This window comes from Melospiza melodia, chromosome 6 (genome assembly GCF_035770615.1).
Source record: "Melospiza melodia melodia isolate bMelMel2 chromosome 6, bMelMel2.pri, whole genome shotgun sequence".
NCBI lineage: Eukaryota > Metazoa > Chordata > Aves > Passeriformes > Passerellidae > Melospiza > Melospiza melodia.
In genome coordinates, this window is record NC_086199.1 from 22,035,677 (window position 1) to 22,050,332 (window position 14,656).

The 14,656-nt window shown below is 45.2% G+C and overlaps 1 protein-coding gene across 1 annotated transcript in view; it reads left to right on the forward strand.

Annotated features, from left to right (window-relative positions):
- The first annotated feature begins 5,778 nt into the window (after positions 1-5,778).
- SPTLC2 (serine palmitoyltransferase long chain base subunit 2) overlaps positions 5,779-14,656 on the forward strand; it is a 78,036-nt gene continuing 69,158 nt past the window's right edge. The window contains exon 1 of the mRNA XM_063160208.1: positions 5,779-5,868. Within this exon, the coding sequence (XP_063016278.1) occupies positions 5,779-5,868 (90 nt within the window). The remainder of the gene's footprint in view (positions 5,869-14,656) is intronic.

The window sequence follows — 14,656 nt, forward strand, 5'->3', positions numbered from 1 at the left end:
AAAATTCAGGCTCCAGGAAAAGCAGGTGGTGTAATGAGTTAGTGTCATGTGAAAAGGGGAGATTTCCTCAACCCTTAGTGTAGAGAGATTTACTCGACCCTCAGTGTTTATTTGTCTGTCAACACCCCAGGGAGCCAAGATCCTTGTGCCTGAACAATCTGCCAGAGCCCTGTTATGGGGACCCTCCACTGAGCAGTCCTGCTGGATCATAGGGTGGTTCCACTGACTTAGTCAGGGACACCCACCAACAGCATAAGGGAGACCACCCAGTGAGAATTTCTCTTTATTTTTGAGTACAATATCTGCTGCTGGCAACTTTCAGTGCCCACAAAGGACTCCCACAGTTTATGGAATAATGCTTTATTAATATAAAACTGTGACAGGCAAAAGTTTGATGAGTGCTGGTGATAGTATCTGACTGCAAAAACATATTCAAAGCAATGCACAGATGAGCTCTAATCCCCAGTAAAATATTCAGCATGCATAGAGTTCGATTCTTGCCCAACAGGTGTCTGCACAGGGGAGAAGACAGGTTCAGGCTATCAACTGATAGTTATGATGGAGTCTTTCCCAACTTTTCCCTCATTCTCAACTTACTTCTATACTACTACTCTACACTTAGGTGGAGCTTGGGTGACTGCTTTGTTACTGTGATCTTCGTTACTGATTGGTGTAAAATTCTCTCACTTTGTTTTTAAACATACAGTCAAAAATACAGAGCACATGCCCAACGAGAGGTGGTTGCACTTTGGGACGGAGGTGTGTGTTAATGTTACAATTAGGCTAAAATGAACCAAGTTCATCCAAGGAGCAGGATTTCACCACAGGGGCTGGCTCAGCAGCAGGACATCTCCTGTCTCCCTTGGCTGACAGGTTTCATGCAGTTTCTCAGCTGCAAAGTGCAATCAAGTTCCCCTCCCTGCAAGGATTTCAACAGAGCCCAGATGAGGTATCTCCACTCCACCCTCTGCTTCATCCCCCTTAGCAGGTGCTGTGGTTGCTGACTGTGGGTGTGGGGAATCATCGTGGAATAGGTTTTGAGCACACCAACCACATTCCACCCAGGGAGTAGCAACTGTGGTTTACTCTATAAAATTTCTGTACTGTTATAACCTCTATTAGGCTGTGAATATAACCTCTCCATTTCCTCTGATATTACTCCCAGCCATCTTTGCACAGCTTGGTGAAATGCAGTGAAAGTGGATGGATGTTACTGGTCTTAAGCTGGCTATAAGATACAGCCTGGTTCCACTGCAGAGAAACAGCCATCTCCAATCCAAAACACTGCACAAGTCACTGCCCAAAGGAGGGCCAAATATCCAGAAAATTGAACCCACAAGGGTGGGATGGGAACAGATATGACAGTTTCTAAGTAAGTGCTGTTTTGTACAGAAGTCTTGAGGACAGGGAACATAAGTAAAAGCAGGTAAAGCATAGGAGGCTCCAAACAAAGCTAGGACAATCTTGGTAGTCAGCCCTGAGTACAGCCTAGAGAAAATCAGCTCTTTGGAATGGTCTGAAGGAAGGTCTGGGGGTGCATACTCCCTTCTTCCCCGCCTCTGGATGCACTTCAGTGCAAGAAATGCTTCTCAGGCTTCAGCCTTGATGAACAGCACCTGGGCTCAGCTCCTCTTGAGCTTATCAGAAACTCTGTCTGCTCCTAGGAACTATCTAATCAGCTCCTGCTTTTCAACAAACAGCTTTGGAAACTTATTTTTCTTGTCTGAATAACAACCCAGGTGAATTTTTTCTTTGAAAGCTTGATAGCAGAAGCAACTGGAGTTGCAGCCAGGATGGAAAATTACAATGGCTAAAGCCAACTCTCCTCTGACCCTACAAAGTGCAGTCCTAAGTGAGACCCTTGGAGCTCTCCAGGGCTGCAGTGGGCTGTGAGCAGCAATCTTACTCTGAGTGGGATCTCTCTCAGAGCTCACAAATGTTCAAGTCTGCTGCCCAATTGCTCCTTCCGGAACATGCCCTTCTGCTGTCTCCAAAGTTCAGAACTCCCCACTCTGATCCAATGCCTGGTGTTCAGGGCTTCCTGGTGCATTCATTCCTAATGCCTCCATGCCAAACTCAAACATGAACATGCCAGGAATTTGACCTCAAATAACGATGAGGCTTCTATGAGCCAAGTGATGACTCATTTGTCCCCCACCTCTACAGCAAAGAACAGCCCCATGGTTGTAAACAATGATCAGGATCTCTGCCTTTTTTGACACTCATTTTGGGTGATATTGATGTTGTTCAGTTGGCAGAGTAAGGCAGTTTGCTCTGCCAGCTCACTGGAATAGTATCCTTGAGACTTAAAATGTAATTTAAAACTGGAATTTGCTCTTCAGATTTCTTTTGGTTTCCCTATTTTGCAACTTCCTAGTCCAGAGGCACAAGCTGCAGCCACCTGTGTACACAGGTGTCTTGTGCAGTGCACAGAGCCATATCAGAGTTGCCTGCAGGTGTGATTCCAGGAGCTCTGTGGGATTTGTTTGGTCCTGCCTGTGGCAGTAGCTGTGCCCTGGGATGGCAGCCCTATGCTGTGACTTGTCTCCATGGATATCCTGGACTCTTCTGTCACTGCAGCCCCAGTGTAAGCATGTCCCCTGCACTGTGCTGGAAGGGACCAGATGCCCCTAAACACCAGGCTGTGCTGGCCCCATGCTCAGGGCAGGGTGAGGTCCCTCTGTGCAGGGGAGCACTGCAGCTGCTGTGTAGGACTGTACAGTCCTGCATGAACTGACCAGTAGGTCCTTTAATGCTATTTACATCTCCAAACCAAAACAGAAACCATCACATCCTAAGGGTTCATGTTAGTTGGGTTCAAGGACAGATGAAGCAACCAGTCTGTAGGTACCTACATGTGAGAAGGGTTTGTGCTTTAACAGATAACACAGCAGTGAGATTCTGTGCCTGGCAGGTGAAGCAGTTTATCCTCTCTAGAAGTAAGGCATTAGCAGGTGAAACTCGTCCCTGTGCAGGTGGGCAGGCAGGGAGTGGGGGTGCTGCCCTACACATGCCCTGTGAGTGCAGGCTGATGGACCATCTGCACCCCATGGCAAAACTGGTCAGTACAATTCAATCTGTTCTGCTCAAAGGGAGAGGAGGCAGGAGGAGAATGCTTATAGCCAACTATGGCAACAGGGGAAAAATACTGCAGGAAGTCTACGGCATGCGGTCCCCTAATACACTTCTCTTTCTTACTTATTCTCAAGTTGTATTTATTAGTTTCCTCATAGATTACTTCAAGTCTGCAAAAGCCCTCCCCTGCTCATCCAGAAATAAATCACCTGTGCCTCTTCCCCACCAGTGCCCTCACTGCACCTACACCAAAGCCAGTCCACTTGCACAAGTATCCAGTGCTAAGCAGGGGTGTTTGCTGCTTTCATCCCAAGGTCCTTCCCAGTAACACCAGTCTCCCCGTGGTCCCAGCCTGCAAGACAAGAGATGGAACACAGCCCAGCCCATCTGAGCTGGTGGCTCTCTCCAACTACATGTCAAAACCAGGTGAAGAAAGCTTACTGCTGAGGCAAGGGCATACCTGCTCCAGGGGTAGTCCTGTTGTTATCACGTTTCTAGAGTCCCATACCTTCTGGCTGGTTTTCTCACAAGCAGCTCTTCACAGCAGTGTTGTTCCTGCTTCTTCATCAGGGCTCCTCCAAGGCTCTCCCTGACCAGCCAACCCACCCCCTTTTATCCCAGTTATCTTCACTAGCCACAGCTGCCACCCAATTAAGGACATCACAGCTGCAGCCCATTTAGAACAACTAGGATCGGGGCAAGGCCACTTATACAACACATAGATTTTACCAAGACTCATAGGCCACTTACACAATACATATATTTTACTATGGCTCAAAGGCCACCTATACAATACATACTAAGATTCAATGGCCACCTGTATAGTCCAGATATGGGAGTGGCCAGAGACAGAAGAAAAGGAACAAGGTCAAACTCCCACCCTGCACTCATTACCGCTGAGGCTGTGTTTGCACCCTGATTATAAAAAGCTGTCTTGTCCAAAGGGGACATGGCGACTTGAAGCAGACTGGACAGGCACTGCTGCCTACAAATAGGCTGAAACCAGGCTGTGAAGCTTTCCTGTCTTCCTGAGGGAAGAAAAATTACTGTCTTCCACAGAAGCTAATTCACTTGTTAGGCACTGCATGTTCATACAAAATTTGCAATAAGATCCATGACAAAGTTTCCAAGATGTGACTATAATACATAAAAATAACTATCAATAGTACCAAATCAGAGAGAAAAGGATGAGACTATTCTCTCGAATTCATATGCTAGAACCTGATAACTCTTCATTTTGTTTCTCCTCTGCTGCTAAGTGAATAGAAAAACCACAGCCCTTCCCTCTAAATTACACTGGAGAAATCAAAGGTCACACTCTTCCATCTTTTCAGTATGATTCAACATGTCAGGCTGTTTACTTTCTGCCAATTAACACTCCTGCAGCTCGGGAACCGCCCCCTACTCCCTCATCAGGATGCACACAGGTATTTGTTTAATAGTGCACAAATGCAGACACTCTCTGGTCTCCTTCTGGCCTCCTCTGCCTGATGCTTGCTCACTCAAACTGCAGTGGAGTTGGTAACACGCACTCCCTAACTAAGTATATTTATTTAGTTTAGCATTTAGTTTACCTGGTCTTTGAACGAAGTACCCCTTTTCAAACCCTGTCAGAAAACACGTTTGTATATAAACCCAGTACGATCTATAAACCGAGCTGTGGGTAGAGCGAACAGCTCCAGCTGCCGGGGGCGATACAGCTCGGCAGGGCGGGCAGGCTCTCGCCATTGTTCAGCCCAGGCTCTCGCCATTGTCCAGCCCTGCCGGAACGAAGCTCTGCCCGCGGCTGCTCAGCAGGGTGCCCCGCAAGGGCCCTCGGTGTCCAGCCAAGGCACCAGCCGCGGCAAAGGCGTTACAGTAACTACGTCTGATCCCCCAAACGCTCTCTGGAGCTCTCACCCGGGGCTGTCCGTCGGGTGGTTCCATGAGGACGCAGCCCAAGGCATCCTGGGCAGCCCTACAGGTGTCGGAGGAACCGCTTCGTTCATCAGCTCCCTCAGCACAAACCAGCGAGGGGCTGCCCGCGGCCTCACCCACCGCGGCCTCACCCACCGCGGCCTCTCCCCGCTCCAGCCACCAGCGTGCCCGAGCCAGCGCTGCCGGTTTCCCGGCGGGGATGGTGACGGTGACAGCAGAACCAACCCGCACCGCCCTAGCCCCCGGCCCCCGGGACCGCGCTCATGGGCGCTCTGGAGCGGAACGAGGAGGGCAGCTCCCCGCCGCCCCACCAGCGGCATGTGCCCCGCGCCCCTTCCCGGTCCGCACCCGCGCGCGCCCATTGGCTGCCGCCTCAGCCCCGCCCCACTCCTCCCTCCGCCATTGGACGGACCCTGCTTCTCTCTCTCGTCCCTCCCTCGGGCTCGCGCTGTGATTGGCTAGCTATTCCCCTCCCCTTGGCGCCCCGTCCTATCCCTGCCAAGTGATTGGGCAATGCTCACACCCCTGTCTCCGCCTCCCCACCGGTGTTCCGCTTCGCCATTGGGGGAGCCCCTCCCTTCTCCGTGCTCCCCTCCCACCCGGGTGCCGCGGGGCCTCCCATTGGGCCCCGGCCGCCCGCCTCGCACGCGCGTCGGCGCTGCCAGGCGGGGCCCGTCCCCTCGCGTGACGCGCGCGCCGCCGATTGGGGCAGCGCGGGCCGCGCTTCCGGTGCGGCGCGGCCCGGCCGGGCGGGGGCGGCGGAGCGGGCGCGGCGGGGCCGGCGCGATGGAGCGGCCCGAGCGGCCCCGCGCCAACGGCTGCGGCGCCCACGGCGCGCTCCGCAACGGCTTCGTGCGCGGCCCGCCCGGCACCCAGGTGAGCGCGGGGCACGGGAGGCGCTGGGGCGGGCGGGGGGCGCGGCGGCGGGGCCCCGGGAGGCACCGCGGTGTGGCTGTGAGGGGTGTCGGCAGAGCCCAGCGGTTTGTGTCGTCAGCCCTCGCCTGGGGAGGGAGGGCAGCGCCCGGGGGATGCTCGCTCACCGCACTGGTGGCGGCGTGGGAAGTGACTGTCCCTCGGGTCACGGCTGTAACTTCACTTTTACCGGTGCCAGAGCTTTGAACTTAAACCTCGCTGTAGCGCAGTAGGTGTGTGGTTTAGAAGAGAAAGTTTCAGCAGTCCTTCGCCCTGTTTCGCTGTTCCAGGTGCGACGTGGGGGCTGTGGGCACAGGTAGCCCTGAGCAGGCACTTCCCCTAGAGCAGGGCTGGGGGCTGGTGCAGCGCTTCCCATCCGGCTGTACCACAGCCTGCCATGCAAGTGTGTGTTTGTGCTTGCAGACTTGAGTTGTTTCTGTGCGAAACACTCAAGTTTTGTGTTACAGTGTGAAGAGCTTAAAAGGTTGTCATGAATTCAGCCCCAGCAGAAGGTTGTGTTTCCTTGAACACCTCAAGCTGCTGGAGAAAAGCCTTCCTCTGTCATCATCTCTCCTGCTGCTTCTGTTTTTCAGTCCTCTGCTGTCCCTTCTGTTTTCTCAGTGTAGGCTTGTGCACTCACTGTGTGAGCTGGATTGAGAACTGATGCAGGGTAAAACGAGACTTTTTTTCCCCTGAGCTATCTTTAACTGAGGATACTTGCGGTGTTTCTTTGGGTGGATGGATGCTCACAGTCGTGGCCTGGCCCTTGAGAGATACAGCCCAATACTGGAAGTGAACAAATGGAGGGAGGTACAGGACCTTCAACTGGCAGCAGTGTCAGCTTGTGCTGGTTTGGGGAGCTGTGGCTTTGCTAGTCTTGCCTTGCAAACACCCAGCCCTGCTGGCTGCTGGCTATAAAATCTTACATGTAAATCTTTGTAATAAGACAAAGTGTGGTGCTGGAAAGTGTTGTTCTGTGAGAGTTTTTCCCCACCCTGTGCTTTCTAAAGAAGAACGTCTGAATACAGTTATATTCTTCTACTTCAGAGGAACATAAAGTGAGGTAGGGAGGCATTTTCTTCAAGGGCTTTGTTTACCTGTGCATCTGGAAAACATGGGTGATGCAGCATGTGAATGGGAAAAAAACTTAGACTTCAAACTGAGGAAGCTTTAAAAGCCTTGCTGGTTTATGAGATGTTCTGTTCACTTAGTAGCTTGCACATGATAATATGCTCAGATATGTTTTGGAGACCTGAGGCATTTGAGATAACTATTTCTAAAGTGGGTCAGGGTTCACTGGAGAAGTGGTCATGAGAAATCTGACCAAAAATCCAGAGTGTAGCAGCAGTGTGAGTTATAAGAGTGTAGGAAAGTTTGATATCTTTCTGGCAGCTGCTTGCTGGTCAAACAGATTTATAATTAGGAGTATTACATTTTTTCTCCATAATGTTATGTGAGCTAGCTTTATGCTAACTTTCAAAGTGAGAGTCTGCATGTTAGAACTGGACTGGAAGAAGCAATTGCTTAGGGGAGCTAATTATGTCCATCTTTCTTAGATAGCATCCGTGGTGGTAAGCTGCCAAAAGATGTGTTTGCTGATATATCAGAGATTCTGATATCACTGGCTACTTGGTTGGTCTTTTGCCTTTTCAGTTTTGTTTTTTGGGCATTTCTACAGAAGAAGGGAAACATGTGAATGCTCACTTTGTATTGGATATATTTGCTGTGTTTGTATATATTACATACTTACCACACAGAGTACTTGAAAATCTGCAACTGTAAGCAAGTACCAAAAACAAGGCAGCTTACACAAAAGAATGTGATTGTTACTTAGTAGGAAAAAAAAAAAAACAAACAGAAAAGTAAGGATGAGGAAAATAACTTTTCAAGAAGGCCTTTCAAGGGTTTTGTGCAAGAAATAATAGGTAAAATGAGATCTAGATGAAATGATGGGAAGAGGTGGGGAAAGGAAAACCATCAGTTTAAAGAAATGTTGCAGTCATTGACAATTTATCTGGAAAACCATGGAGCTTCTGAGGGGAGAGTTTAGAGCCTGAGGGTAGTGCATTACCATGTCCCCCAGTAGGGCTTGATAGTGCAGCAAAGCTTTACCCACTTTGAACTGTGTGAAAAAAAGGAGTCCTCTTCTACCTAGGGTGTTTCTGCTCAGGTTATCTATGTAAGTTGGAAGGTTTTTTAATTATTGATTTGTTTGTTTATGTTGTTTGGGGGTTTTTATCCTAAAAAAAATAAAGCTTAAATTCAGATGTTTCCCTATGATACTTCCTTCTCTAAGGGTGGTGTTTGACACAGAGTAGCTTCTTTACTCCAGCATGCACAGAAGAGGGTGAAATTGTTTACTTAATTTTCAAAGAGGTTGTGTTTGTCTCCTTCGGAACTGCTAAACCGCTTTGGCAAGAGGAGAGGAGAAACTTGCTGCCTACTAAAACTGTGCAGTAACAGACTCTGGCTACCTTGGAGATTAATGAAATATCATCAGTGACTGGGAAAGTGACCATTTGAAGTTAGGGTTCGAGCATAGTAAAAATATTCTGCTGAGGTACTAAGATAAATAACAGCTCCTGGCTTTCCTGAGATATCTTGTGTTCAAATTACTTGGCTCCTGCTTGAAGGTGATCTGTTTAGAGATTGTTGCATTCACTGAATTTCAATCTCATTATGAACACCTTAATTACTTAAAAAACACCTTAATGGTTGAAGAACCATATAGAAATTTAAAATTGTGTAATGTTGGAGAAAAGTGACTTTTTTTCTGACTATACGGTTAAGGGAGTTAATGGTTAGAAAGTATAGTAATTTATGGATGGACTTAAAATTGATTGAGAACTCTGGTGTAATACTGCAGTATGTAAGATAAAAGCTTGACATCTCAAAGGGTATTGTCATGATGTGAGGAGCTGAACATAGATAGGAGAAAGAGAACAGATCGTAGTAAGAGAGATGTGAAGTTACCTCTTCAAGTTGTGCATGATGCTGCTTTCTATGCCCTTCTGCTGTTTTGGGGAGAGTGTTGAGTTCAATACAAAAATGGTGTTTAGGAGCTATCAAGACACTTGTGGGAATAATGGGGGGAAATTGCTTTTTCTTTCTGCAGTGCAATTTTAAACTGGTACGTACTTCTCCATTGGAATGTTTTGCAAATGACTAATGGTTTTCCAATGCTGCATCTGAAAAGATTTTTCTTGCTTGGAGTAGGGAGATTGGGACATCTTTAATGGGAGCAGATGCCCTTATTTTCCAAGATAATTTATTTGAATCCACCTATTATTGTTACCAAATTCTTAGTAATGTGATGTTTTTTTTACTCCTTAACTGAGCTTCTCACGTTAGAATGGTTCTGTTATGCTTCTAGAAGTTGAAGAAGAAGTAGTCTCAACCTAAAAAAAAAAATTGGAATATAGGTTTTAGATATCAAGTTCTTAATTTCTGCTGTGTGCAGTATCTCTGAGTGTGTTAGATAGGAGCTGGAGTTATAGAAACAAATTTTAATTTCCCTGGTGTTTCTAGAAGGTTTTCAAACACCATTCTATAGCAACCTCCAGATAACATACATGCCTTTGTAAACAATGTCTTGTACTGCTTCCTCAGGAAGACAAGGAATAGTTTGGTTGATAAAAGTGGGAGGACTGTGGGATTTGCATTCCTTTAAGACAAGTCCTGAATTCTAGCAGCTATTAAAATGGCCAGCATAGATATTTCTTTCCTGGAAGTTTTGGTGTGGATATACAGGAAACAGTTTGTGTAGTCTTGTGATTTGTGCTTGCTCTTCTTAAATTGCACAAACTGCTAAAGGTTCATCTTGTGGGACTGTTGCAGGATGCAGGGGAACAATGGCTTCATCCTGACTTCTAAGATGCTTTTGCTGGAATTCAGGTTAGTGTAGTTTCTTTTGGAGAGCACACTTAAGATGACTGCAGCAGATACTGCAAGTTCTTCTTGCTATAAGTGGTTTAGTGACGTGAATCATATTTCAGATGAAAGTTAGGATAAGATAAACAACTACCCTATCCACTGGTGTAAAAAGGAATTGGAGTCCAGAATTGTGAGGTTTTTCACATCTGTGTACAAATTTAAAATTTAGGTATTTCTGACGGAAAAAAAAAAAAGATCCTGAGAATCTAAATCTCATTAACAACTTCTTGAAGAAGTGGTTGTTGCCCCTTACTCAGCATTTGGGAGATGGCATCTTGCAAATGGTATCCAGTTTTGAGCTTGTCAGAAAGATCCTGACATAACCACATCAATCTGTGAATCCAGTGGAGGGTCCCCAAGAAATGGAGAGGCTGTGAGAGCTGGGTTTGCTCTACCTTAGGAAGAGAGAAGGCTTAACTAGCTGGGTGCAGGATATAGAGGAAATGGGGCCAGACTCTTGGAAGCATGTGGCAATAGTAGGAGAAGCAACACATGTCATTTGGAGGAATAGGAAATTTTGATTGCACATAAGGAAAATAATTTTGCGCACAAGGGTGGTAAAGTACTGAAAGAAGTTGCCCAAAGAGGTTGTGGAATCTCCATCCATGAAGGAGTTCAAGAAGTTCCAGATGGTTGGACGTGGTCCTTGGCAGCCTGCTGTAATTAGCCCTGCTTTGAGCTGGGGCTTGGACACAGTGGAGGTCCCTTGCAGCCTTACAGAGGGGAGCTCATGGACTGCAGGGGAGTTTGTCCAGGTTTGGACATGAGCATTAGTACCCAAACCCCTGTGGAGAGGTGTGCCTTAGGGCTTATAGCAGGTACTCTGAGGCCTACATCAGACCTCAGCAAAGGAATTACTGCTTTCCAACTCTTGCCTGGTTTGATCATTGACTGTATTTATTGTGTCAGTAACGTAAAAGTGAAGTGAGAAGAAAGTTGTGTGATCTAGAAAAGACTGCAACCTTGTTCACATATTTTCATTGACAAAACTCTATTTTTGAAAAAGTGTACCTGTGCACAACCATCTTTTTCTGCTACCAAATTCAGTTATAAAAGACTGTAAGCCTTTGTGGAAGGAACAGCTACTCAGCATTTTCCCTGGCTAAATGAATATTTGAGGTCATCATATTAAATTAGTAGGTGTAGTGCCAGTGTTGTGCTTGTTGAGAATCTGTGTGTCTGTGCTGGTATGAAAACAAATGCCTGTGATAGCTGCTGATATTATGGGCTTCTCTTAGATTTCAATATGTGCCACTGAAAAGTTAGTTTGGTTGAAATGTTAAAATCTGTTGATTGTATTTGGACTGCCAGTTCAAATTCAGCTGGTGATAAGCCTTAAATGCCCTTCAGAAATTGTTATAGATGTATACAAGTTAATTTATTTTTACTATACTTACTTGAGTGATATGTTGTATTTTTCTGTCTTAATTGTTCAACAAAACCATTTTTTTTCTAAATTTCATGTGTTCACTTTGTTGGGGGGACAAAAGCTTTATTTATCTATTGACTTCAGTTTCACTAGGTGGAATGTAAACCATTGGCCCATCTTCAGTGAGGTTTCCAGTTTTTTGTCTTGCCATCATTAAGAAATGAATCCTAGAAAAAGAACTGGTTTTAATTCAAAAGTATAGTTTTGAAGAATACTTAAGGTTGAAAAGTTTAGGAAGTAATGGGGTTTAATGTCCATAAAAATGAGAGCAGATTCTAGAATATGTCAGGAAATGCTTTCAGAGGTATCTGAGAGCCTGGAGATTGACTTGTTGGGGGAGCACTGCAGACCTGGTCTGTCTTTGGAAATCTTTATTGTAAATCATATTTAGTATTCTGTGTGCTTGAAATCTGCTAAACATAATAGATAAAATTACATGTGAGGTTCAACGTAATTTAAGGTAAAGAATTTAAAAATTCTTCTAATTTGAAAAATTTTAAAAATTAAATATTTTCTTAGATTAAAAAAAAAAAAGAAAAATAGTATATTCTCAGTAGAAATCAAATTGTCACCAATATGTAGTTAGCAAAAAGCACCAAGTTTTACTGCATCCTTTACTTGCTAATGGAGGGCAGGGGAGAACCCAAGCCCAAACAACTTTTAAATGTTATGAAGATTTACACCGTTTTTGTGGATGTGGTAAGTTCATCTTAAACAAGGACTATCAAATTTGTAGTGACTAACTGTAAATAAAAATATTTGATAATAGCTGTCAAGAAGAACAAATCTTTAATTAAAAATATACTCTTAAAGTCTGTTTTATAAAACAAGTTTATCTCCTGTGGTTTTTTTTTTAAAAGCTTAAAGTGTGATTCAAACCAGTTAATTCTAACTTTGGCAGTAAACACTTTGTCTTTTTACCTCTGCAACAATCTGAGATTGAAGGTCTAAGCAAAGCAGTGTAAGGAAAAGGGCTAGAGGTAACAGTAAAATTACCATAGGGTATCTAACATTTTAGAGCAGCTCCTTTCATGGAATTCTCACTGCTGTGATTTCTGTAGTGCTGATTTCCTCAATCCTTTGTGATGAATGTGGCCACTTTTGCATACAGAGGCACACTCATGGATGTGGTCTTTCACAGTGTGTTTCTAAAAATAGAAGCAGCAAACCTGTTAGTAAAATTTCTGCAGTATGTGTGGTATGTGGCAGTGAGAAGCTACTAAATTTTAATAAGAATTTAGCAAAGTTGTGTTCCAGCATAAATAATCTTTTTAATGTGTTTACATTAAGTCTGCCAGGTTCATGTGAAGTTGTTCTTCCTGTCAGCATGAAATGAAGTGGCCTCTCTAATACAGGGTGCTGGTCCTTTCCTGGGGTAGCAGCAATAAGCAATTACCCTGTACTGCTCTCGTACTTGTGCAGCATGTATTGCACTTGTAGCACCTTCTCTCCCTAAAGTACAAGCCTGCCATGCAAGGTGTGTACCCAGAGTCCTTGGTGAATCCTGTGTGTTGTCTACAGTAGCATCTGCAAATGTTCCTGTGTTTGTGCACGTCTTTTGTCTTCTCCCCCACAAAGGATACAGAGTGTCCAAAGGAGGGCTACAGAGATGGTGAAAGGATCTAGAAGGAAAACTTTGTGAAGAGTCACTGAGATCACTTGGTCTGTTCAGCCTGGAGAAGTGGAGGCTGAGGGCACACCTCATTGCAGTTACAACATGCTCAACAGGAGAAGAGGAGGGGCAGGCACTGATCTCTTCATTCTAGTCATCAGTGACAGGACCCAGAGGAAGGGCATGAAGGTGTTCTGGGGCAGGTTTAGGTGGGATATTAGGAAAATGTTCTTTACCTGGGAACAGTGACCCAGGGAAGTGGTCACAGCACCAAGCCTGGCAGAGTTCAAGGAGCTCTTGGAGAGCTCCCTCAAATAGGTGGTGTGACTCTTGGAGTTGTGCTGTGCAGGGCCAGGAGTTGGACTCGATGGTCCTTGTGGGTCTAATTCAGTCAATTCTGTGATTATCATCAGACTCTCATGTGTTCTGCTTAGACCAGTGTAGTCCTTTCTAGCAGTAGCCGTGTGATGCTGCTGCAGCTCAATAACTGCTACAATACTGTTTCATGTGCTTTGTTTTGCCAAGAGTTTGGCCCAACACGGGCATTACCTGTGGCTGGTTCTTTGCTGCCTTCTGTAGGCTGAGTTGTGCTCTCTGATTCTCGTGCAGCTGAGTTCCTTAATGTGATGGTGCTCTTCTGCATACAGGTACTCTGCACAGTACGGGAAAGTGAGTTGTAGGTGAGCATACACATCATTTTTTTGATTCATGTGTTTAAGTGAACTCTGACTGTTCTTCGTGCTTGGATATGCTGTGTATTCTACTTCAAAGGTCATGGCTCACTTTATGATCATAAAGCATGTTGAAATCATAAAAGTCTTAATCTTCCACACCTTTTTTCTCTTCCTGATGAAAGGAAATTAGGCACTGAACTGTAGCCACCTTCTTTCTTGGTCTCTGGAACTGAAATTGCTGTTCTTTTGCAGCAGCTTTGGAGCTTGCAGCATGTAAGCCTTCATTTGGAGGTTTACATGCTTGCAAAACAAATAGGCTTGTATTTAATGTGACTACAAATGTCTCTTCTGTAGTCAAATTCTAGAGATTTTTTACGGTCATATGCTTCATGAAGAGTTTGTGGAATTGCATTCAGTCTTTAATTTTTTTGATTCAGCTAGGATAGCACAAGCTGCTCAGCTGATATCATAGCTGACACGCAAATTTAAGTATGTATTAATACTAGTGGAAGAAAAATGAGAGGTGAAATTGATTGGAGTATGGGTTGGATCAATACTGGTATTCCTAAAAAGCCTTTCTTAGTGAAATGTTGGGATTGACCATATTGAATAGTTTGTTTTAGTTTTAGCATTTGTTACAAGCACAGGCACCTCCAGAGACCTGGAAAAATTGGTATGTTTTTATTTTGATTAAGTTTGCATATAGATTTGTGTCTCTTAGTTGTTGGGTATTTTTTCAGTAACTACTTTTTGGTGCTTGGTAACCTCAGATCCATTATCTTAGAATGTAGTCTTTTCTCATCTCTTCCAGATGAACTTCCAGTTACTTGGGAAAAACATTAGAAGCTTTGATGTGATCTCTAATTATTCAATACTAGGTCATTTGCAAAGCAGTCACTGCCAGTTTTCTGTCTGCTTATCCAGAAATCAGCTGCTGGTGGGCAGGCACAGGTGCCAGGTGTGTAACGTGCCTGCTCCTGAACAGCTGCTCTTCACAGCCTGAGCTGACAATGTGAGCATGCAAACTTCTACTTGTAATTCCCCAAGCTGTGAAACTGTGCTGGTTGGAGCTGCAGTGTGTGGTCTTCCTTCTACCTGGATGCA